Here is a 26,349-nt window from a genome sequence, read left to right on the forward strand (position 1 = left end):
CAGTACCCAGTAATCATTTTAAAATGACCATATTCCAACTATTTCTGCACAAAGTATTTCTGTAAGTACTCAAATTTCCACTTGTGAGGCCACTGTGGGAAAGGCTGAGGCTACAGACTATGTACCTACAGACTATGTTATCATAATATGAATTATTCAGACATTTGTGAACAATTACTGAAAATCCAGAACTGCTTATGCGTTACTGAACATTTTACTAATCTTTGGGAGAGAAGAGAAAGCACTAAATACAAAACCAGCATTGTTTGTAACACACTGAACATCTTTGCAGACATCCTCTCCTTGTGCTGTTGATACAGTTCAGGACCCATCCCTTAGGGCTAGACCATACCAGTAGCCATAGGTGTGCATCGGGGTATTTTCATATTTGGTCACTGAGCATTTCTTTGTGTTTTGCTGAAGTTACCATTCACGGCTTGAATTGACAAGTTGGAGGGACAGGCTCTCGGGCACTATGGTTGTGAGCAGGTCCAGGAGATGCTGGGTTTTCCAGACAAATGCAGACATACCCTCCAGCTCCTCTGTCTTTAAAAAGTTTAGGTACAAAGTTGCTCTTGATGTTGAACATGTGCTCTAGTTATGGTTTATATATAATTTTTTTTTCTTTATCTCAGGAGATCATAACAGCAAACGAAGCAGTGAGTGATTCCCACTGCTCCCGGGGTGTGTTTCCAGTGTGCCCTATGTCATCAATGCTGAAGTCCTTTTTATGGTTTGAAGGATGAGCAGAACCTGAGGTTTTGGAGAAGCTAAATAGAAAGAGGCTGTTACAGACATGGAAAGAAATGGGCAGCCATTACAGGAAAAAAAACCAACCCACTTCTTGCAATAAAACTTAAATGCCCAGCACATCCCTCTAAGCAACTTAAAGCACAGCGTGGCAGCGAGGTATAAAGTCATTAATCTGGGGAAAATGTCAGAGTACAGTTCTGTGTCCTCTAAACTGTAGCTTAAAAACAACACAAAAGTCTCTTGAAATTTTTAAGTGCCATCTACCTGGAGTTTTTCTTACTTCCAGGAGTGTTGGTTTGTGTTTTATTGAATACCTCTGTGTGTCATGTCAGTTTGTTGGTCCTAGAGCATGCAAATGCAGCAAAAGAAATTGAAATAAGTAGCAATGTGTAGGCATACGTATTGTCCCTTATGCAGTGGGTTATAGGTAGTCCTTAAAAATATTTGGGCTAGTCTGCAAAAAAATTGAAGGGCATAAGAATTTAAAATTAAATTAATTGAAAAACTTTTTCCTGCTGTATTTGAAATATTGCAGTGTACAAGGTATTTATTGATCTGGTCAGTAGAAATGTCCTAGGTATGTACGTTTGCTCAGCTAACAATGCTCTCCATTCGCCATGGTGCTTCCAGAGGACAAGTACACCTATTTATGGATTTGATTCTCTTCACTGGCCTTTCAGTAACTTGGACAAGTATTCCTTAGGAGTCACTCAGTAAAAATCTGTAATTGCTCTGAAACATGCCTTAGCAACCATCCAAGGACATTCTTCTCCAAATACCAGCTCTTTGCTGGAAAGTACTTTGCTGTCAGAAACCAGCATACAGAAATTCCAATAACAGAAACACAATCCTTGAGATAGTAACAAATTAAGAGGAAACTTCTCTTTTTATTTAGCCAGCAATTAATTCCCAAAACACACTAAAAGGCTAACCACTGATGCAAGTGAATTAGACTGCAAGGCCTGTTAAAACATTATTAGTGTTGAACAATTTCTGTACACAAAACTATGTAAATACTAAGCACCAGGGAAATGCACTCTAAGAATTAAGAGAAATCCGCTTCATGACTGGTCACTCATACAGACTTTTAAATTAAAACGGCATTTCAGATGTTGGTGTGTTGTACACTTAGTGGGAGAAAGTCCTAAATTAAATTTAGGAGGAGTAGTCTGTGCTGTGACCAGTGGAAGGAAATAGATGTAAGAGATGTGACATTGCAGACAACCTTGTAATCTTGATTAATGGGAGTACCTGCAGAAAAAAAGAGGTGTTTGGCAAAACACTGACAAAATCAATACCACTTTGAAATGATTATGTGTCTTGCTGTGTTGTCTTGCCAGTTAAAGGGAAATGAGTACATGAATGTATCCAAATGTTTAGTTCAGCAACTTGATGTAATGCAATTAGATCAAGTATAGGATCAATATATAACTTATTTTTACTTGCAAGACCAAATAATAGTACATTTTATCAAATTAGCGTGGAAATCAATCATCCTTTTAGTTTTTGCTTCCAGCTTCTGTCAAATGAAGATCTGGCTTAAATAAGTCCTTGTTAGTGAGTCAGGATATCTAAAATCAAGGCAAAATATTTAATATATGTCACAGTTACTTGATGAAAATACAGACTGGTTTGCTAGGAACTTCAGCACCTACTTTGGACATAGTAATTAAAATGATATTTGAGACAGTGCTGAAATACTTCATCTTCTCTGGAGTTCAGAAACCTGTGAATGCTGCTTGGTAGTTGTCTCAACTTTTCTCTGTGTTGTTGGATCTATGGAGGAGAATTTCCCAATGTCAGATTTTTTCTGCTGGTGTGGTTTATCACCTCTGTGGGCACCAGCAGAGCCACAGGACTTTATTCCTTATGCATTTAAGATCTCTGTTGGTGAAATAATAACTGTGCCTTTGGTTCAAAGAGCTGATTTTACCTGGTGGAGTGAAGTCCAGCTTGCAACTGCCCCATATGCAGTGAAGATAGGGATGTGTTCCAGCATTGGAAGATGTCTGCAGATAAAATTTTACTTTTATTACACTGCTTGTTACAGCACAAAGTAGAGAACACTCCAATAAAACTTAGTGATGAGTTTTGTACTCATAATAGTAACTGTGTAGAAAAAGTAACATGCAAAGGTTTTTGTTAGCTGCTGGTGTAAGTTTTCAGGAAAAAAATGTGGACACTCCCAACTGAAACTCTCTTTAAGAACCTGGAAGCTCCAGAGAGCTGAGCTAATGAAACAGTTGTTCATCATTCCACAACCTGCACCCTTGCTTAATTCTAATAATAGTTATAGATAACCTGCTCTGTGCTTGCTTTTTTTTCCCTTCATCCAAGTCCAACTTCTGAATTTGAAGAATTTTAAAGCAAAATATTTCTGTTAATGAAATAACCTGTTAATGATGCTGTCACAGGTTTTAGAAATTATTTCCAAAAATATACTGTGTCCTTCTTCGATAATTAGGAAGAATCATTATCCGCCCTTCAGGAATTTAAAAAAAAAGTTATTTAAAGTTGAAGTGATTAGTGCATGAACATGATTAGCACTGAAGATCAAGAGAGTAGTCTGTGCAGGTCATTGGCCTTCTGTCATCAGCACGGACATAACTGCGGGAGCGCCATTTCATTGCTGTCAGCTGCTGAATGGAGCAACACTTTTTCTGTCGTGCTGACGGATGTGGATGCACGTTCTCCGTTCTGACCTCAAATTGCATCAACAACGCTGCAACACACTGACAATTTTCTAAACAGGTCATTGTAGATGAGTGTGCCTCTTAGACACACAGTGACATGTTTCAGCATGTAATAGGATTCCTTAACAGTAAAGTGTTTCTCACTTCAAAACTAATACCTTTGAAAATGGAGAAAAATCATGAAATGGTAAACTAGGAAAAATGGCCAACTGGCAAAAGCTGCACAGCAGAGAGTCAAGATGGTTATTAACCTGCACTGGTCTTATCTGCTCTTTTCAATTTGCAGGCTCTGATCATTCTCTGTAATCTCTGTCTCTTTGAGTTACAATTAGCAGCGATAAATTCTATTTAATTAATTTATAAAAAGTAAATCTCAGTAAAAAAAGGGCTAAAAGACTAAGGCCTTTGCAAATGCGTATATGGCAGCTATCTTCTGTCAGCAAAGGTGATGTCTATAAGCTGTGTGAGACATAACCTGCTTCAGAGGCACAATAAGTACTGAGTTTTAGTATTAGGAACTGCTTGTAGATATGACAGTGGTACAGTGGACAAAAATTGAGATGAGGATACTATATATGCTACGGGTCTAAAGAATATGGTGTTAGTCTGCTTTCTGTGTTAAGTAGCTCATGCTAATTAAAAAGCTCAAGCATTTCCTGTATAACCAGGTGTCTGATTCAGATTTCTGGCAGAGGGAAGAAGGGTCAAGCTGTCTTATTATAGAGTTTCCTCTTTTTTTAATTAAATGGTGCACAGAACCTTCCTCTCTCCCCATTAAAAAAAAATCCTACCTGTAACAGTATTTGAACGTTTAAAAAAATCCAATAGGTCTGAAGTGTGTTGAGTTTTTCTCCTAGTGATGGCACCTCTGAAGTCTCAGCTCACGCGCCACCAGGGCCTGGCTGATGCCTTTCGCTGGGTGCTGGGTGTACCTGCAGCTGGTGTTTTTTGCTTGACCACTGGGTTGTGTTGCTGTTCAGCTTGAAATAAAGGAGTTATTTGGTTTCCTGTTTACTTTGTTATTTAAATATTATGATAAATGTAGGTGAAATTGAAATATTTTGGTGTGAGCATTCTAATTTCATAAACATTCACTGGTTCTTCATGGCTGTTAGTGTTAGGTTTGCCCTAAGTCTAGGACATTAATTGTTATTAGTGTGCCAGTGGGCATAAGATCAGAGAATCGCTTGAAGTAGTTTCTTTTGGTAGAGAAAAATGCAGAAATGAGACCGTCTCACTCTTAGCTAAATTCTGATTTGTTAGAGTTTGGCAGATGAGGGAGAATGGATCAGACTCTGAGGGCTGGTGTTTGCATCCTCTGGTGGGGAATAGTCTGTGGCTATTCTGACATGGGCTGGGAAGCAAGCATGCTAAATGGTTCAAGTGCAATGCAGGTTTTTTTCTTTGTATTTCAAACGTTTACTGCAATACATAAGACTACAGACAGTTGTGCTTAAAGATGCTGCTTTAGTCCTTTTTCCATCAGAGAAGTGACAAGAATAAAATTCCAGTGTGAATCTTTCTCAAGAATATAAGGGATTAACATGTCTTAAAATAGACACCATCAGCTTAGAAATGTATTTTCCATGTTTGAGTATGATGTATTTTGAAGTGAAAAGATTGGGAAAAAATGATATTTTTCTGTTCTTCCAGTTTGTTTGTGGATTTTGAGATAACTTGTTTACAAGATAGTTGAATTCTGCAGAATCTTAAGAACGGTTGCGGTTTTATGTGCTAAAGTAGTAATGCTAAAGTAGTAATGTATGCTTCCTTTTTGCAGGGTTATTTTAAATCCTGGTGATTGCATGGCACCACAAACTCTTTTTTGCTAGTGGGACCATGAAGCAGCCTGGAGGTGGGCAGCGAGCTCAGGGAGGACACACAGTGCCTTCAGGAGGGGTGAGGGTGGAAATGGGGCTACTGCCTATTTCACCTATGTGCTTCAGGGGATAGGAATCTTTGTGATTTGTCCCCTTTTTTTGAGTCTTGAGCATCAAGATTTTTGTTCTTTTAATTCAGCAGGTTGTGCTTTGCCAGCTTGCTTAATAACTCGGATATTTGCTACTGGGTGTCCAGGGCAAACCTAGGCAAAAGGGCTGAAGTTCCCAGCTCTGGACTTTTAACAGAGCAGTTGAGCATATGAAGCGCTTCCTCCCACTGATGGGCAGTGACGCCAGCATTGCCAGAGGAATGAGCACGGTTTACTGTTCCTCCTGTATGCTTGATTATTTATTTATGCATTCCGATTCATAATAGCATAATAACAGACTTGAAACAATAAGATAATTATTTTGCTTCTTGGGTGGTTAAAATTAACTGTGCTCATTGCATATTTATTCAGTAAAAAGATACAAGATGGTTAGTAATTGCCCAGAAATTCATTATCTGCATAATGTTCTGTTTCTAAATTTGTATCGCGTGACCATTAATCTGTGCCAACAGCAAGCACACAGCAGTATCTGATGTAATTAGTTTTCCCCTTACGTGCCAAGGAGAACATCTGGGCTAATTGCATGTTGTTGACAAAAGTTGCCATTCTAATGGGGGTCCCTGTTTGTGCACACACACGCTCCTTATATGTGCAAACATACTCATGGTTTTGGTTTTTCCTCAAGCAAACTGATGGCTCTTACTGATGAGATACTCTTGGTGATTTGTTTCTGGGGTCATTCGGTGTCTGTGGACGGCATTAGTAAATGTTAGCAGGAATAATAGGGTCTCATCTTGAACAGAAAACAAACCAACCTGTAATGCTGCTTCTTCTGTTTTATTTTTCCAGCCACCACTGGTTCAAGCGATTTTCAGTGGCGATCCAGAAGAGATACGGATGTTGATCTACAAAACTGAGGATGTCAATGCCTTGGTATGTGAGTTGGCATCTTATGTGCCTGGGATATGTAAGCACCGCGCTTCTGAACTGTTGCAATGACAGTTTTAATCACGTCCTTAGTAATGAACACATAACAGAATGGAAATTATTTGGAAGGTAGAGAATTGGGGCTTCAGTGAAATCCTAATTAGTAATCTGAAATATAATTACTTCCAGCAGGTGACTTTAAATTTTCGAAGTGTATGGTAATTATTCCAAATGTGCAGGTCAGTCAGGGACATTGTTTTCTCTCTTGCTGAGAAAATGAATGAATACAGCTGAAAGCTGCATATTTTTGCTCTCTGTAGTTTCCTTTTCTGGAGAGTCTTTGCAGATCAGGAGCTGTTATTCAGCATTTGACTGTACTTGATCACTATAGGTCTCAGCAATGTGTAAGGAAGCAGTATCTTGGCCACTGTTACCCCACAAAGGAATTACTGTTCTGCAGACTGGCTTATTTTAGCCAGAACAACGGTAAGCGGCTGTAAACAAGTAGTAGTTAAGTGTTTTAGCAGTGAGAAAAAAATAAAATCTCAATTTGAACTTGATCTTTTTGCAGAAATTGTTTTTTTTTTCTTCTTTGATTTTAACTTAAATCTGTACTGTTAGATATTAACCCTGCCAGTCGTGACTACAATCGGTGGCCTCTGAAAGTGGTGAGAATGTAAAGCAGAAGCAGAATGGTGATTACTGGGCATTTCCTGGACTTCTGAATCAACCTTCCTTTTCTTCTTGTCTTTCTTTGACATAAAGCCATCAGTTTATTCATAGCTAACCCCAGTGGTTTGCCTGGTGTAGTCTTGGCACTGCAGCTTTTGCAGGCAGTGGGATCCAAGCATCTGCTTCAGAAAAGAACTGAAGAAGTGATCCCAGAGGCCTAGTAGACTGGGGCTCCACTGCATTTGCCATCAAGTGGAAGGGAAGACTTGCTGCTGTTGTAAGTGGGGAACCTGATCAAAGATGACCCTGATGCTAGGCTTACCCTGTGATTATCAGTACCTGGTTGTTTTCTGGAAATAAGTTCCTAAAAGTGCTTCCTTAATGCATTATCTCCCTTCAGTTTCCTCTTTATTTGTTGTCCCTGATGGTCATCTTAAAAAAACAAAGAAAAAAACCCAAACCAACCAACCTAAAAAAACCCAAACCCAACCTAGATGAGCATGGTAGTCCTAAAATTTCCTCTGTGTTTCATGTTGGTTTTTCAAAATAGTGTTTCCTGCACAAGGTTATTATAGGCTTTTCAAATGTTTTTATATCCTTTGGCTGCAAGTGTGGTAGTGATGGTTTCTAGGGAGATGCTTTCAACTGTCAGGTGCGATATTAAATGAAGAATATGTATTTTATAGATGAGTACCATAGTACTTAATAGGAAAAGTCTTTGAACTTGAATGGTCTTGCCCAGAATCCTGTTTCAGATGCTAAAAGTCCATCCAAGAATGCTTTGCCTGAACAACTATTTGTCAGGAGCATGAAGAAAAGCTGTTCTTTGAAGTAATTAAAAAAATACTGGTCAACATGAATCCTGAAGATTGTGTTCTGGAGGGAGACTGCAGACAAGTGTCAAATTCTTGAAAGGTCACTAAAGATCAAAAGATAGCATTTTTCTCCCTTGTGCTGTGAGCTGGCAATTTGCATCGCGTGCTTATGTTTCTATTTTGAGGGTGTTTTTAATTACTTCCATGTTAGTGTTTCTCTAGTGCTTGCTTGCTCACGTGAGAGGAAAGTCTGACACTGTTTGGCAGCAATTCATCCTTTGTTGCTAGTTTTGGTTAGCTGTGTTAATATTGAAATAGTTCAAATATAGGTAGGACAGGGGAACAAAATAAAACTCTGTTTTTTCAGCAAGCTGTGGGAATTTCTGGAGTTTTAAAAATATTTTTATTTTTTTCCTTTTAATCTGCAGCAAGGTAAGTATTTGGAAGGCAGAAGAAAAAAGCACATGGAGATACTGTGCAAAATTAGGGATGTATTGCATACTTCCTAAGAGAAAATTAATCTTGGAGGAAAGAGTTTAGAACAAATCAGAAGTTTAGAAGGTTACTTTTTTTATTTCTCCTGGTAAAATATTTAGGATCTTTCCAAGCTGGGAAGTGTGTGTTGATGGAAATGGCTGTGTCTTGGGTGCTGCTATAATTGTGACTTCTATTTTGCAACAAAGTGAAAGCTGAAACTGTTTGGCTTAGAAGTGTGGTTTTAGTTCATTCTGCCACCGTAATTGTCACTTTGACCCCTCCAGTCCCTAACTGCGCTTTCAGGGAACATGTTGCTACCATTGCACCCTGAGGGCATGGACAACATGATACGTGGCTGGCAGTGAGCGATTCCCTACCACCAAGTCCCGAATGTGCATTAATTCCATGGGAAGTGTGGTCTGCCTGTGGGCCATGTTCAGCAGCCTGCTTTCCCAGGGTGTTTGGGATACTGAGTTGGACCATCCAGACCACCAAATTAGTTCCAGGTAGACATCCCCTATACTTGCCATTTGGTATGTTTAGAAATAGCAGGGTGATCGTGCTATGTGTGTGTAGGTGGGGATATTCTGGGATGCTATTTTTACTTAGGGAAGACTGAGGAAATGACCACCAGAATCTAGGGATTATTCTGGATCCAGTGGTAACCCTTGGTTAGCTGGGATTCGTAATACATGCAGCTGTGCAGCACAGTCTGCAGAGTCCAGTTCTTAAGTGCAATGCCATGATTTTATACTAAACTGAAATCCTTCCTGTAAAATTTCCATTTTCATCTCAATTTTCCAGTTTAATTTCCCTTCAGAATATTCAGTCAAATAAAAAAAGGCAAAAAAACCTTCCAGTATTCTTCCCCATAACTAATGTGATGTTTGCAAGCCAAATCAGGCATTTCCTTCCCTCTGTTTTCACTCATTATACACTAATCCTGCATTTTCTCTTGGATAGAACCCTAAAAAAAAATATATATATATGCAAACCTTTGATATCCCCAGAATATCTTCTACTGCATTTATATTTTTGGGGAAGTAAATCATAAACCTCCTCATCCCACCAGTGAGACTGTTAAAGGCAACATCTGCTTTCTCAAAACTTAATTGCTTCTGTTTCTGCTGTTGTGGCATGGTTGCCGATGCAGCCTTCTGAGTTTGATCCTCGTAGCCTCTTTGCTTGATGCTCTGCCAGCTGAAAAAGCTGCTGCTTCTCACTGCTTATTGGTGTCAAGAGCTGCTTGTGCAAATGCTCCCCTACCCACTTTCATAAAAATGAGATCGGTTTGGAGAAGGTTTAGCTGAATTTGGCTTGTTTTCATTACAGCAGAGCTGCAGAGCAGGCAGATCTAGGTGGGCAGCAGTAATTTCTGATGGGCCAGGCTGGAGATGGCTTTGAACCACATCGAGGTGCAGTGACCCTGGGCATTGCCTGCCTGTCTGTAGCTGCAGAGCAAGTCTGCAGAGGAAGGGGCAGTGACACCAACAAAGATTGCAAGGCCTTATGTGCAGGACCATGCGTTTTGAAGTTGGTTTATTATAGGATAAGGAGGGCAAGAAGGAAGTCCTTATAGAAAGCCATGGGTGTATGCTGTTTATTACTTATTTTTCTCTCTCTACTTGGTAAGGCATAGATTTGCAGGACTGCCTTTTGTTAGGAGGATTCAGGCTTTATCGAGGTCTTTACAAACGCACACAAGTTATGTATGTTTCTGTAATGTTGCTAAGCATGCTTTTTGAGGAGGTATGAGTGCTTGGGTACAAGTGCGCACAGGTTTAGGATTGTGAGCCTAAAAGGCTTTGCCTGCTTGCAATAGCTAATGTGAAAACCAGCTTGTTGTTCAGTTTGGAGTGACATGTTTGACCTGGGCCTAGGAGAGACCGTAGTGTGGTATGTCAATAATCTTGGGAACCAGACCCTCATCTCTGGTCTCATCCAAGGAGTGATGGTTTTCTTTCTGGTGCTGTGGAGTCCTGTGGGAGAATAAAGCTATCCTGGAAGTAAATGCTCATCTTCGAGATGTAGTTCTGCTGTGCTGGAAAGTTTTCTGGTGGATTTAGTCAAGAACTTTGGAAGGCTTCTGCTTTGACACCGTTATGACAGTTTGGTGCTAGCTGTGTTTTCAGTGGGTATTTAGCCTCTAGTAGTGCTGTTTGATATGCTGTTAATTTAAGTGGGAAGTGACGGAATATTTTTTTGCTACATAAGGGAAGTATGAACAATTCTCAGTTATGTAAGGAAACGGAATATGAAATTGCATTGATGCTTGTGATGCAAGATAGCCAGCATGACTTTTAGTTAGAATAAGTATTTTTTCTTTTAGAAAATAAGTATTTTTATAAAAATATTTTATAAAGGAGAAGGAGGAAGATTCTGCTGGAGTTTACTGAGAGTCTGAAATATTCTGAGTTGCTTTGTACAACACGCTAGTATACTAGTGGGTATTAGGGTATATACATCTGTGTGGTGACTCATGTTATCGAGTGTCCTCATGTTGTGGTTTAACCACCAAATGTTTCAGACAGTTAAGGATTTATAAGCCATTAAAAAGCTAATGGCAGGTTTTGGCTGCAGCTGCTTTATTTTCTTCAAAGGCAGCAACGCCAGCCTGTAATACCTGAATTTTCTAAGTCTACTTTTCCCAGTAACTCATCAGTGATGTATGCTCCCACGCCATCAGTCCCCCCCAAAAGTCAATATTGCATCTATAAAAATGGAGGAGTTACTTTTTTCTATATTTTGAGCCTTACGTTGGAAACTTGCTGCTATAAACATTAAAATATTCCCATTAATTAGGATAACAGTTTCTACAATCTCAATCTAGGATTAGTAATTAATCTTAACAGTTATCTTCTTCTAGCGTGAAAGCTACTGTCAGCCTCATGGAAGGAAAGTGTTAGATGACTAGGGAGAGGGAAGATAATTTTTCTTGTTCTCATCTCTTTATCTTCTTGGAAGAGAATTGTTTCTTGCAAAAGTATTTGCCTGTTCCACCTCATGAGCAATTAAAGACTCAGTCTTCAGAAAAATCTTTATTCCTGAGGCTAAACTAAAGGCTGTGGGGATGAAAGGTGCTAGAACCAGGATCTGTGTTTTCAGATGGGAATTTCTGTGCTTGGTAATAGCAGAAGAAAGAGCACCAGGCATAAGTTACGCAGCTTGACTTTCACCTCCCAGCTGGTGCTCACAGTTAAACATTTCAATTTGCTGTGTGAATTACAGGCTTTAATAAAAGAATCTGTGAGAGGGAGGGAATCCTGAAGCAGCAGAAAGTTTCTTTGTACAGCATCGTCTTTTGGCTCTGAACTGTGGTAAATAGCCCAAGAAGTAGCTGCTAATTTGCTTTTAGCCTCTTCTGTAGTTTCTAACCAGTTCCCAATATTTAATTTTCCTGAAATCAAGTTGTATCTGAATGTTTGTTTCTTTAATGGTACTAGCTGCTTTGTGCTATTCGAAGAAGGTGTACTCAGATGAAACAGATTAAATCGAGTGAATGAGCAGGAGGTTTGTTTCTCTTATTGTTTTGGTCGGATTTGTATCAATGGAAGTTGTAGCCATTCATGTGCCTCTAATACAGTTTAGTTTCTTCTGCCACCCAGACAAATCCTGGCTGCTTGCAGGTGGTTGGAATCCAAACCCTTCTTACCAATGAAACTTCATTACCTTGGTTTCTATGGTGCATTAACTCCTTCTGTGCTAAACTATTCCTGTTGGCTGCTCAAGGAGTTTGGTGACAAAAAGAGGATACAGACGTTTATTTTCTGTAGCAGTTGCACTTACGTTTTAATAGTAAATGACTATTCCAAACATCATCTGAGCTGAAAAGCTGCAGTTGACAAAAGAGTTCAAATTCATTATCTTCTTTGAGATGTAGGCTGTGTTGAGGAGAAACTGTTGGCCTTTTTCTTAATGTGCCTGAATATTTTACATATGCTGATATGACTAATTGGAGCCACTGTTCTGCTAATCTTCAGCCTCTAAGGCTCTGATCCAATAAAGCACTTAAGGACTAGCCTAACTTTAAGCCTGTGAAGGACCTTATCAGTGTCACTGTGATCACTTGAACAGTTTAAGCATGTGTTGAGTGTTTTTCTTGCTGAGGCCCTCTGTCCTTGATTGCCTGTTTGTTAAATTCTTAATTTTCTTTACCTTTTTTACTTTAAAAACAAAACTTTGCAGATAATGTTAACATGCAGCAGCATCCTTTCTGTGAATTAAAATAGGTCACTGGTAGAGTTTTGGGGAGAGAGTGTCTCATCTCAGCATGGTTTTCTAGCCATTGTTTTGCTTATCTACAGTCTCTTACTGACCTTTTGTTCCTCTGAGAATTGCACTTGAAGCAGGTCTGATTATTTCTCTTAATGTTATTTGTAACCCTGTTACCATTTCTTCCCCACCCCCTTCCTTTCCTTGCCTTGATAATATATGTTCAGGTTTGGGGTACTGCCAGACTTTTTCCTGAAATGACAAATTTTCTTTTTATTTCTCTTTCTGTTTGTAGCCTTCAGTCTTTAGATCATTATTAATTTACTTATTTGTACTACATCTACAACCATCATGCCACAAGGATATCTGTAGCTGAATAGAAGTTAGTGCATGGGCCAGAGACAAAGCCTACGAGCTGTTTAAGTCATGTTGAAGTAGGAGGTGGCTGTGAGGAGGATGCAAGGGGTGTGGTTGGATGCCCCAATTCCTCTGTGTTTCTGTGTCAGGCTTGTGCAGAATGTACACACGAACTTGAGGATGATCCTCTGTTGAGTTGCTCAACTGCATGCTCAGCCTCAGGTGTTGTGTGTGGACTTCTCCCCACCGAACTCCACCAAAATGCTGCCTGTAGGACTCTTCCGTGTGGTGTTCATTTGTCAATGCCACACATTGTGTTTTGTCTAATGCTGGTTCACGTGAGGGAGAAGTCTGATTTGTGCCTGGTTGTGATAAATGGAGAAATTTTAGGGTCTTTTCCTGTTGGAGAATTAAGCTTAAATTCAGTTGCATGACCAAACTCTGTCTTTCTCTGAAGACTTGTTTCTCATTTAATTTGATAGGATTTTGCACTGATTTTAAAAAGTGAAATCTGAGAATACTGAGAGTTATTGCTGTTACAGAAGGATAAGAATTCTACTTTTCTGTTTCATATCCTTTATTCCCTGGATTATCAAATTTCCATCAGATTTAAAGTTCAGTCTAAAATACTGCTTAGAATCAATAAAGCACTGAACAGCCTTGCTTCCTTGATATAGAAAGTTGCTTGGAATTGTATTGTTAGCATTCAACTTCAAACTACTCTGTTCTGTTGCCAAACTTGGCTGTGATGTAAGGAGCTGCCACAAAATTTATCACTGACAGGTACGATAGCTGTTACAAGTACTACATTGTTCTAGAGAGAGGTTCATGCCTTACAATGAACGAGCTAACAATAATTAAAACCAATTATATTTTTGTACAAATGTTCAATCAGTCTTAGCATATTTTTTGCCATGAATAGGCTTAGGATAGGTAATATGAAGCAATACTTATGAAAGGTCTCGTATGCACTCATGTAGCCTGTAGAAGCCAGCCTGTGGTGAATTATGTCTTAGGAATTGAACACATGAGAGAATCTAGCTTGTGATTTCAGTTCCTGAGCAGGCACTGCTGGACGGATGCCACTCAATATTGTTTTAATTTGCCTACCATGTGAGGAGGTGAAGTTCTGTCAGATAACTTTCCTTCTGACCTGTGACAAGCGGAGTGTCACGTAATCTGTCTTTTGAGTGTTTTATGTGCATGCCCAATAGGTAAGATGAAAACCCACTGCAGCAGAATTGCAGGACTACATCATACATCGTGTGTGTTTGAAAAAGCATACAAATATAAAAATTAAATGTATCTTATTCTGATGACCAGTGACTCTGTGCCTTGCAGTGCTGGAAATCAGTTTTCAATGTTCACATGAGAAATGGTTCTGCTGCACTAATTTGTCCACATTTGAGGCATGCTTTGAAGACAGTAAAATAGCTTGCAGTTGATGACCTCTTGGTCATGTTAAAAGTGGTATTTTACTTGACAGGCTCAGAGGTATGTTGCAGGGAGAGAGTCTAATTACTGGTAGGGTTACTATGATGGTATCATTTGCGGGAGGTGTTGAATCTGTTACCAGCTTTACAGTATTTAATGCTGGTAGGTTGTAGTTTGATAAGTCTGATTGATAAGTTTCTTAGAGCTTTTTCTTGTATTAGTAGTTAAGAAACCAAAATTAAATACATTTAGAACTGTTACAGGGGTCAAATAGTATGATTAACGGTCTTAGTAATTCTTGTGATTTTTGTTGCCTATATAATGTTTAGCAGTTTCTTCTGGATTCATCTGAATTAAGTAATAAAAGAAAGGGTTTTTTGTAAACACTGTGCTTACATCCCTTGAAGTTAGAAAATAAAATCTTGAAAATGTGACTCCCTAAGGCTTAAAATTACAGCAATCACATAAAAGTAAATGTATTTCAGAAGCTAAATCTGTGATTATAAGCAATTCTTCTAAGTTTAAAGACACAGGCCTGATTGGTAATATTTTCTTTATTTGTGTTTAAAGGCCTATCAAGGTGTACAAGCCCATTTTGAGCTGCTGTAGACAACCAAGATGAATGGTGTACAGGAACCTTTGTAGACTAAGAGGATTGCATCTTGTCTTTGTGTGCGGTTCCAAACTATTTTCCAGAGATACCCTTCTGAAGAGTCTGGTGTTATATTGTTGGTACAAACCACATGACAGAATGATGATGCCCAGAAGCATCTGAATTATGTCACTGCAATACTTTGAGTGGAAAATGTTTCTGAAAGAGACACGAGGATTGTGTCTTTCCTCATTTTAGCTTTGATTTAATTTGATGTACCTATAAACAGAATATCAGAGTAAAGACAGTGTCTCTGCAAAGTCTGGTGTGACCAAGAGAGAAAAAAGTTGAGGATTACTGGGAGGAAGTGTGTTGTTCAGTCCTTGGATTGTGTTCTTTCACTGTTTGAGATTGCATTTCTAATTATAAACAGAAATACACAGAAAATAAACACTAGATACAAATCCATTGCTCTTGAACACTAATGCTTGCAGTTATAGACCATGTTTTATAACTGGACTATCTATGATTTTGTAGGATGCCGAGAAACGAACTCCACTTCATGTCGCGTCATTCCTGGGGGATGCAGACATCATCGAGCTTCTCATTTTGTCAGGTAAGACAGTGTCCCTCACTGTTATTAACTGGTAAATTAGCTAATTTTAAAGCTACAAGGAATATGCAGCAAAGCATGTATGAGTGAGTTTTGGGCAGTGACTATTTCCGTGTTTCATAAACTGAGCAACTAGTTTTTAAAAACTTCTAAAGCGTTCAAACTGACAATGTTTGTGGATTCAGAAACTTGCTGAAGTACATATTTGAAATGTGGGCTCACATCCTGGAGTACAAGCCAAGAATTCGTGTTAAGCAAAAATTATTATGGAATAATAACAAAAAATGATGAATGAGTTTGAATGAATTGTATGTGGTATTTACATAATTCTAAGAGTTGGGAATTTGATTTGGAGAATAGAAACTGTGCAGTAAGATGTATCTAAAAAAATGTAAACCCATGAACGTGCAAGTCAGAGGTAGAACAACTGATGTTTTTTGGAACTGATCTATGCTAACAAATATTTTTTTGAAATGTATGAACTTTTTGTGGGTAGTCCCTAAAAAAAGAGAAATTTATTCTTGAGGTGGAAAGGTATGCACACACACACAGAATATATTTTATATTTTTATGCTATCCCATCAAAACCAAAGTACATTCTCCCTTAAAAAGCATAAATCTCTTTGTATATTCATTTAAATGCTTTATTGAGACATTGCCAAAAAGCTTATCCTGTATGTTGTCATCTAATGTCTTAGAATGAGAAATCACGAACAAAAGCAACAATTCATATGCATGTAAATGGAGCTTGATAGAAGTTTGGCCATAGGTGCTTGGAATACCCGTGTTTATTGTGTGTGGGTGTGACATAAAGACTGAAATACAGTCTTAATATTGGACTAAGTGCCATTTTAATCCCTCATGCTGACTCTGCTAATTTAGCATTCCCAGCTCATAGCAGGAGTATAATGCTAACCTACCTGTTCAGAAGTGCTGAATTTCCAAACTGCTGTAGTGACAAAAAACATGATCAGAATATATCAGAACAAAGCATAAAGCAGATGTCTCTTGAGAAGTACACATAATTCATTGCAAACTCCTGGATGTGTTTGCAGATTTCAAAGGTAGTGTTTTTGCAAACTGGGGAACTGTTAAGGGCAAAGCTTATGGTGGTTTAAGAATGTGGGATTGAAAGGAACCTAATGGTATAAATGTCTAACACTTTACAAGTGACCTTGCTATATGATTGGTTTCACAAATTATTAGATTGCCTCTTCAAACAAGTTGTGTATATTTTTTTTTAGAAAGTTATTTCAGAACTATCAGTCCTGTGATTGTGAGGCACCTTCTAATTTCCAACCTTGAATCCTAGAATAATTCAGGCTGGAAGGGAGTTCTAGAGGTTACCTGATCCAGCACCCTGCTTAGAGCACCAACCAATTTCAAGGTTAGATCAGACTGCTAATGGGTACTTGCAGAGCACACAAATATATTTATTTGGATTACCAGCCTAACCACACCTGGAGAACGCAGAAAATGAGAATTAATTTTTCTATAGCTATGCATTTCCTCTGTACATTTCTGGGGGCATTTTGAGTTGTCTAATTGCTTAATGAGAGTAACTAGTTGGACATATATTCAGATCTTTTTGCTTTTTCCCTGATGCCAGCAGAATGATTTAAATGAGCATTCCTCTGCTGACAGGTTATGCTTGGCTGGGTTTTCAGTATGCTAAATGCAAACACGCTTTTCTTCACTGGGAGATAAGAGTTAATAAACTTCATTTGTGCATGCGTTCTTGCCATGTGTGTTGTCACGTGCTGTTCCACTGTGGTCTGAGAAGATTGCAGGAGCAGTATCCTTTTTCAAGTTTTGCAACAAACGACTCAGGGAATATCCACTTAAAAGGAAGGTGAAGCTGTTCCACCTATTTCTCCCCTGAATCCCATTAGCATCAGAAAATGTCCTGGTGAGCATTCTTGTTTTCAGTCATCTTCCTAATGGGTGAAGGAGGCTTTCTAGTGTCCTTCTGGGGCACTTCGTTCCAGCACCTCACTGCCAAAATGTCATCCATGGGCTACAGGGTTTGTCTGGGCAACAACATAAAATGTGGATGATATATCTTGTTTTTTTAATATATCCAAATGAGTGTGAAAAACTTACAATATGGGCTTTTAGAAATTAACTTTTTGTCAGTGGGACTGTGCTGGCATTTGGTCCGCAAGAACTGTGTGGATCTTTCCCACCTAACTCAGCATGAGTCAAAATTAATCATGTTGCATTTTCTACCTGTTCATTGTCCTTTAATATCTGAATTATTGTTGCTCATTGTGAGCATCAGTACTTGTATCCAAGAGCAGGTCTGGAGTTTTATGAGGTTTGGAGGAGCAGATTTATGAGTTATTATGAACACCTCTTTGTTACTGTAATCTCTTCGTGAACTAGTTTCCAAAGACAACAGCAGCAGCTTCCCTTAACTTCACCTCTTCAATCAGTACACTGTATTAGTAAAAGTGTTTCATAAAATATTAATTTGATCATAAAATTGTTACATGAGCAGAAAAACTTTGTTGTCTGACTTAAAATGAGAGGGTGTTTTCACAGAGAGAAGGCATAAAAATGCTTGCTGTTGGCGTCAATAATATTCTCAGCATGAGTAGAAGCTAGGAGGAGTAACAACCCACTGCGTTTTGTACAGGGCTCAGGAGATAAATTAATTGAGATATGCAGATTCTGAGATTTGTGGCAGCAGAAATAAATGCAGTGTCTAAAGAGTAAAACTTCTTCCCAGGTGGTTGGAAACAGACCAGAAATGGCTTTCAAGGTAGACACTGAAATGGAGTCTGTTTGGCATTGATGCAGGAGAGACAGTGGTAGATCCCTCAACTGGTATGCATCACCGCAGCCCATTAAATGTCAGAACTAGGTAACATTGACACCAGCTCAAAGATCTGATCGATAATTATATGATTCAAACTGGGGAAATGTGCTGTGTGGTTTTATTTTTCCAGGCTACGTGAAAACATGGAGCTTTGAGCACTTCTCCTTCACCTTCTTTCTGTCAAGGAGAAGGACAAGGGCAACCATCTCACATAAATGAAGCTTTGTATGTTGACATAGTCATGGATGTGCAAGAAGAACTGTCTGGGCAAATACAAGCTTCATTCTTATTTGTGCTGGTGCCTCTCCCCCACCTGGGCTTTGAGCTGGTGCCCAAGGCATAATGTTTAAAATCAGTCCCGTACCCCTTGTTCCTCCCCCAGGAGCTTGCAGTATTGGCAATATTACCAGGCCTTACCATTTCAGAAGGCTCTGAGCTTCTTGGCAAGAAGTTTATCCACTGGAGGTGTGCGTGCAATATTGGTATCTATCCCTCATAAACTGCAGAGTAGCTGAGGAAAAGGGCAAAGGCCAGTGTGCTTTGGAAAGGTCCCTGGTAAGCTCTGCCACATAGATTTGGAGTGAGGTTGTGACATGCACAGCAGGTTCTGGGCCATCTCTGTTGTGTAGGCAGCAGGGGAAGGCACTGTGTGATTTGACCCCTCGCTCAGGGCCTCCTCTTCTATGGCACCCTAAAGAAAAGGTGTGTTGGAGAGGCAGCCTTTGCTCTGCCTTTCCTATGGCTTTGAGACTCCGGTCCTTTGAGATTAGGAATATCCTCTTTGGGTGAAAGTTTAGAGGATGTTCCAGTACTATCTCCTCTCTCCTTCATGAGTGACCCAGGACCTGTGTGCTCGCACCTGGTGGAATCCTCAGCCTATGTCCCTCCCTAGCAAGTGCCTCAGACTTGCCTCCTGGTTCCACGATGTAGGTGTTCCCAAGCTCTTCAGTTACTGTGTTCACATCTCCAGTGGTGGTGTGTTCCCTCACGTTGAGGGTCCCAGTTCATCTGTCAGCTGGTGCCACTCTATTTTATTTGTGCTGATCTTTGCTTTATACTGTGTGTCTCTGTGTGTGGTGGGCCGTGGGGGGCATTCCTTATATTTTCATGTGTCCATTGCTGTGCCTCAGAGCAGGAGTTGGAAAGGTGCATGTTAATAATGTCATGAAAAAGTTAAACAATAGAGTTTACTTTCTCTGTTGACCATCCTTAATTTCAGACAATTAGGCTGAAGAATCTAGATTTATTGGAGATCTGTGGATTTTGCAGATGTGCTGGATGGAAAGTTGTACTTTGGTTAGGATAAAGAGATGTTAATTTTATTCCTGAAAGCCAGCACCGGGTTGTTTATTTCAGATCTCAGCAAAACAGAGGCAATTTCAGATTTATTCCTTCTTTTGGCAGAAAAATTTGAGACTGAAAGATGGCAAAGATTATAAAAAAGCCATATTAAAGAAGAGTGGATTACAGGAAGTTTCCTCTCTCTTGATTTTATCTGTAAAGTTATACTTATGTTGTCTACGTAAGCCTCACAAAGCAAATCCAATGGCCAAGCCTTTCCTTCACACCCATAGGCATGAGCACTCCCAGGTCAGAGTTCAGGGGATGGGGCTGAGAAAAGTCTTTTTTAAAGTGGATATTTTGTGGGAGTGCGCGGGTGCTGTGGCTAGCTGGAAGGATATTAAGGGAAATCTTTAAAACAGCTTATCTTTTCAAGGAAGACTATACTATGAGGGATGCCATATACACCAGTTTGAGTGTGTTATCAGCCCTCTTGTCCTTATAAACACACAGATTAATTTCTGGAGTGTTGTAGGAAGTGTGTTGAAGCACCCTTAATGTACTTGATCCAGAGTGAAGAGAGGGACACTGAATTCTGGGTGACTTTGAGGAAGTGCTGTGGGATGGACTTGAAAATTTAAGCTTCAGATTTTTTGATACAGCTGACTGTAGGTGCCTTAGCATGTTGTAGAGCACTTAGTAGGTCAAGTTTGATTTCTGTGTTGCTCTGTGCTTTCAAAGAGCTGTCTGTTCCACTCGGGCTGTTACAGGATGGGCAGTCAAGTTTGTGAAGTGTAGAGGACACCTTTGAAAATGTGAGTGTTGCTCCCAGGGTCCCTCTGCTTGCTCTCCTTTAAAATGGCAGACATTTTCTGTCCCTGGAGGAGTGCATCAGTGCTGGTGAAGTTTTTTGTTGTCACTAACCATTGCCTGCAAGAGAAGCTAAAAGATGAATTTTGGCAAAGGAAATGAACAGTAAAGATGGAAACATTTCAAAATGGCTCTTCAGAAAATGTGGACCTCAGTAAACGGACAACAGCTGCTTCTGTAACAGGCTACAGCTGAATTGTACAGCGCTTTAAAAACAGAAATCACAAACATATTCAGCCAATGCATTGAATTAGATATGTAAGAGCAATTTCACCTTGTCACATAAAGACTCCCAAAGCACAAAGAGGTAATGTGGGAAACAACTGAAGAAGATAAGGCTATCATGCTGTGTATTATTTTATTTATTCTGGTATTGTTTTGCTTTTGTTATTTTCTTCAGCTGTTTTCTTGGCAACTATTTCAGTTTCTCAAAGGGTGAGTGGATCAGTGAAAGGCATGAATAGCTACTGATGGAGGCAGTTCCCTAGGTTTTCTAATCATCTTCGTATTCACCAGTGTCACTGGAGTTGTTGAATACTGAGGAATGAAATGTTTGTCACAGTTTGCTACTCCATGCATAAGCCTTTCTGCTTTCCAACCATCTGCTTGAAGGAGTTAGTGAATGCGTAGAAATGAACCACAAGAAACTGTAGTTAAGGACATAAAGACAAAAAACCAAGGCAAATACAAAATTAATTTCTAAACCCAAAAAGAAGTATTTTGTGGCAATCATTAGGAATTCATCTAGGCAATGTGCAACCCCAAGAGCCCTACCAGGCCAAATAAGTATAATGTAAGGTGCCTTGGAGGTAGTCCTGTCCGCCAGCTTCCTGATGGTGAAGGTGATTGCTGCCTTAGGTGTCTCTAGAGCCTCGGCAGTGTAGGCAAAGGGCAGGATACAAACGTGTATCAGCCATAATGGTCTTCTCATGAAGGCAAAACAAGGTAACGGCTAAGGCAAAACAAGGTAACAGCTTCCTTGCTTATATAGATTCATTAGAAAACCCTTTGACACTGTTGTCTTTTCTAATGGGTGTTTTTCCAGAGGGCAGATTTGTGCCACCAGATCTGAGGTTCTGAGGAGAGTTTGGAAGATTGCCTCTAATTGTTGCAATAGTTATGAAAGTGTCTTTCTTCTCCTTGCAGCCAAAAAATTATATCCCAACTTGTGGAAATATGAAAGAACTTGTTTCTTCTCTGATTATCTAGTGCAGTTCCCAGTAACCACAGTGATTCAGAGGCAAGGACCTTAATATTCCTGAGAAACGGCTCTCGGAAAGTACTTCTGATTCAGAGTGTGATTTATTAACTACAGGCTTTTGTATGCACTTAAGTTATAGTGCAAAATGAAGCTTAAGAATCCCTTTGTTCATGAAGTTCAGGGGCTCATCCAGGCTATGTGTGTGCTACTTGTGCTTCTCTAAAAATTTTTCTGCATTTGCTTCTCTCAGACTAGTACTGCTACCTGCAAACCTGAGAGGTACAACATTTTCAGGTTAAGCCCTTTTTACAATTAGTTTCTCTAGTCCTTTTCACTAGATTTCCTTTCTGGGGCATCACATCGGTGAATAGCTTTACTATTTCTTTCAAACAAATCTGTTTTATCACACAAATGTACAGGATCTTTTTATTTTTTTTTGTCTGCAGTCAGCCAGCACCACTGTAGTTGTTAAATAATCTTCCTTTATGCTTTATTCTGGCAATCCACCCCAAGCCCATTCTCTTGCACAGCTGTCTTTGTCAGAGTGTACATTAGTGCTGAAGCACACAGAAGGCACATAGATAGTCTCCTTCATCCCTCTTCTTCTGATGTTTGCTGAATAGCACCCACAGAAGCTGAGGTAGTAAGTGCCCAGTTTCCTCTTCAACCTGAGCATTTCCCAGCAAGATTTTCGAAGCAGGGAAACATTATACATTATATCTTTTAGTAGCCTGGCTGATGGAGCTGGAAACAAGAGACGGTTGTCCAGGTTTGTTCCCTTCATTATGTCTGCGGACAGCAGCAGTGCTCTGAGCAAAGGCCTGCTTTTTTTCCCCAACTGTCTCAGTTGATCTAAAAAATGCATCTACATAGACATACATACGTATGTGAACCCCTACAACAAATCTTGCTTCTTTTGTGTCCTGTAAGCAAAGCTATTTCTGATAATAGTCTGACCTATCCAGTTCCTTTCTTTCCAAATAGCACTTCAGCTCCTGTCTATCCTGGATCTGGAAATGCATTTTGAAGGTGAACAGGGCGCCAGGAGAGTGATGGGGAGTGATGAGAGTATCACATATGGCTCAGCTCTTGTTACTGGGAAACAGTTGGCCAAGGCTTTCAGTGTCACATCCAAGGCATGGATGTAACCTCTGCTCTTTACTTGCAGGCGCTCGTGTTAATGCCAAGGACAATATGTGGCTGACTCCTCTCCATCGAGCAGTTGCTTCAAGAAGTGAAGTGAGTAAAATTTGATTACCCTGCTTTTGCACATAAATTACGTGATGAGGGAAAAAGCAAACCATTGGGAGCTGTAGTGGGTAGTGTGGTGATGCGATCAGGGAAAGCATTTCGTGTGTTCAGGGCCTTTAGCCTTGGAGCTGGAGGCCAGCTTTTGCAAGTTAGTTATAGCTGCTTTTGAGCCTTAATGTGGTTGATTTTTGCCTTGTGGAATGCTTTATGTTACCGTAGCGAGTCATACTGAGCAACCATCAGCTGGAGTGGTTGACCAGGACTAAAGTGGAATAGAGCCCACAGTGGGCACATCATCTTCAAGTGGTGAAATAAATAGGAATAAATCCATATGGATGTGTGCATACCGTGTGTGTGCCAAAAAGGAGTGGATGTGTGTGTGATCCAACGCGTATTACCACCTAGTTTGTTTTGGTTAATTGCATTTCAAGGCAACCATTAGGTTTTCTGTTAATGCATTTGATTCGTGCATAAAGGAGGGCTAGCCCATATTTCTTCTACTTGACAACTAGAAATCTTCTGGCCATCATGTTTTACTTTTCCATTGCTATCTCAAAAAGCAGCAGCAATAACTATCAGGAATGCAGCTCAGGCATGACTTTGTTTTCAACTGCGCCATTATTCTTGGCTTTCCATCTGGGACCTCCCTGTATACTTTTATTGTCCTAATACTTAGTTAACAGTTAGCCCAACTGCAGACCGAATTGGCTGCTGGACACAAGGGGGAAGGGTTGTGAAAGAGACAGAGGGTGGCTGTCTTCCAGACACTGATGGACTGGAATCACCTCCGTAACAGTGCCAGCGCTTGCCAAGCCTGAAGGCAGGAATCCTGGGCTTGCTTCTGAACTCAGGCATTGTTTGGCTGCTGGCTGAGCTTCCCAGCTGCTGGCATCCGCTGAAACCCTCTGAAAGGAATATCCGATAGAGTACGAATGCTGTAATGAGGCAAAATACAAAAAAACATGTGGGAAAACAAAGATCAAACCTAAACCTTAGAAACAGCCACAGTCTTTCTCATGCGGTAATTGCACTGTGTTTGGTTTCTTTCTTCGGATGCGTCAGAGTACGTGATTTTTATTGTCAGTGACAGTCCTGACAGAAAATGTACGTCTTTCTGTGGGTTTGTGTCTCATCTTTAACTCTTTGTCAGCTGAAGGCCAATTGCACAAAGAGGAACTGTCTCCTATTGCGCCAACAGTTCTGGTACCTGAAAGTGAGCACCCGGGTGCAATAGCGAGGCAGCGGGGGAAGGCATCAGCCTTTGGTGCCATTTCATGGGCTGCTATATCTTTTATAAAACATCACTTTCTTCTGGTCCTTTTTCTGTGTTATTTTTGTGGTAATTGCTGCTGTTGCTAATAATTTTGAAACAGACTCAGCATGTTGAGGCTTTTCCAGTGCTCCATTTACTTTATTGCACAGACTAACAAATGTGCTGCGTCAATATAATAGGACAACGCTGATAGTGATAGTAGTAGATAGCAGTAGGTGAATTCATAGTTCACAGTGGTGTTCACAGTGATAGCAGGAGATTAATTTGTTGACCAGTAGGACTTGGTGTGGTTTTTGAAGTTCCTGTGAGCTTAATTGCTTTTAGAATGATCACCTATCAGTTTTAAGCTTTATTATTGATCTTTTATTATGAAGTTTTCTCAGGATTCAGAAGCTATCTCCTTGCACCCTTTTAATAGACTGATTAAAAGCATGAACAGATTTTTACTGAAGTCTTAATTATTTTTCAAGCAGATTGTAGAGATTAAAATATTTATTTACAAATCAACAACCTGCTGGTGTGTCTGTGCAGGATTGTTAATGGATGTATCACTTTCAGCCTTACAGGGTTTGAAAAAGTAAAGAGATTTCACTCTGATGACTTGGGATATCTAGACGCGCTGAATACAGAGGTTTCCACCGTAGCTGTGGACTGCATGGACGTGTATAAATTATTTTAATAAAAAGATATAGCTCGTGCTCTCAAAAGCAATCCAATTAAAACTTCCTTATAAGGATTTTAACATTTTGATCCCAAATCTGATAAAGCAGCAGATTTGCAGAGGTAAACAAAAGATGTGTAAATATGATTTTAGAAAGTCTAAATATTTTTAGCTTAGACATTTCAGTCCTTACTATTTACTTCTAAAAATTCTCCTTTAACTTCTTCCTTCCTTTGTTAAGAGTTAAAGTGCATGAATTTTAAAAAGACTTCATGTCCCAGCTGGATATGTCTGCAGTGAATTACATTTAAATGACTTTTTAAACTGTAGACCTGTAATTTAAAAAAGAAAATCTTTTGGGACGTCAACAGTGATATATCACTGTTGGTGCTGTAAGAGGTGTAATGTCACTGACTGAACAAATCTGTTGGAGGACCGTTTGTGAAATGGCTGTAGAAAATGAAATTGCTGAGATTGTTGAGGGCAAAGAACTAAAACTCCTAGTGATGGACATATTGTTGATACAGACTGCAGGCATTCTTCTGGGTCATTCTACATACAAAAGTGCTGTTTAAACACACTGCCTGTGTTTTTTATTCATTAATAAAATTTTGGTTGGGCTTACCAGAAAATCAGTATTCGTAAAAAAGGATAGGGTACCATGTAGGACTAGGGCTCTCCCACTTACCAGCTGTGAGTTGTAATCAGCAGACAAGGCTACTTGAATGCTACTGTGTCCCAGTGGTTCCTTTGTATTTTGTTTGTTTGTGGGGAAAAAAGGAAGAAGAAACAAAATGTAATTTTGAGAGAGACTTTTTTATCCATCTGACTTGCTTAATGGCAGATGCGTGAGTAGAGGCATAAAAGAACTGATTGTGAATTCTCCAGTGAGACAGTCTCTTAAGAGGGAACAGCACATTTTATTGCTGGGAAATGTTCACTTCTAACAGAAAAAAGTTAACCTTAAAAGATGTTGTTTGGTCCCAGGCTAACAGAATGGATGTTGCAGTGAAGACCCTTGGCCTGTGCTCAGCCCTCCGGGAGGGAAGGAATGCTAATACTAACTTGGGGACACCAGCATCAACCCTTGACTGTGATTCTCATGTTTTTGTAAAGCTAAAAAATTGGTTTTGCATATTCTATTTTCTACTTTTTCCTGTTTATAAATAAAGCTTACTGCAATTTGCTGTTATTTTACTGTCCAAAATGATGTGCTTTTCATTTCGTAAATCAATTCTTTAACAGTGAGCTCAAAAAAGTACATTCATTTCTTCAATGAGAGCAGTCATGATGACTGAGGTACTGAAAGTTAGTCAACTGAACAGGTTGGGCTTTCTACATAGGCAGCTTTGTGCATCCTAAAATCAAATGGGGAAATTTTGGTTGTGAGGACACTGCTCCAAATGACAGCAAAGATGTTGCGTACTCTGGCACTTGAATAAACAATACCATTTCAGTAGCCTGGGAGTTTGTTATGATAAATGTTCACATGTCTGATATGTGTAAGTGATATGCA

The 26,349-nt window shown here is 39.6% G+C and overlaps 1 protein-coding gene across 1 annotated transcript in view; it reads left to right on the forward strand.

Annotated features, from left to right (window-relative positions):
* The first annotated feature begins 6,228 nt into the window (after positions 1–6,228).
* Positions 6,229–26,349, forward strand: part of ANKRD44 (ankyrin repeat domain 44) — a 74,309-nt gene continuing 54,188 nt past the window's right edge. Inside the window, exons 1-3 of the mRNA XM_010180371.1 lie at positions 6,229–6,309; positions 15,400–15,478; positions 22,817–22,887. Coding sequence (XP_010178673.1) covers positions 6,274–6,309; positions 15,400–15,478; positions 22,817–22,887 — 186 coding nt within the window. The 5' untranslated portion in view covers positions 6,229–6,273. The remainder of the gene's footprint in view (positions 6,310–15,399; positions 15,479–22,816; positions 22,888–26,349) is intronic.

This window comes from Mesitornis unicolor, unplaced genomic scaffold (assembly GCF_000695765.1).
Source record: "Mesitornis unicolor isolate BGI_N332 unplaced genomic scaffold, ASM69576v1 scaffold5063, whole genome shotgun sequence".
Taxonomy (NCBI): Eukaryota; Metazoa; Chordata; class Aves; order Mesitornithiformes; family Mesitornithidae; genus Mesitornis; species Mesitornis unicolor.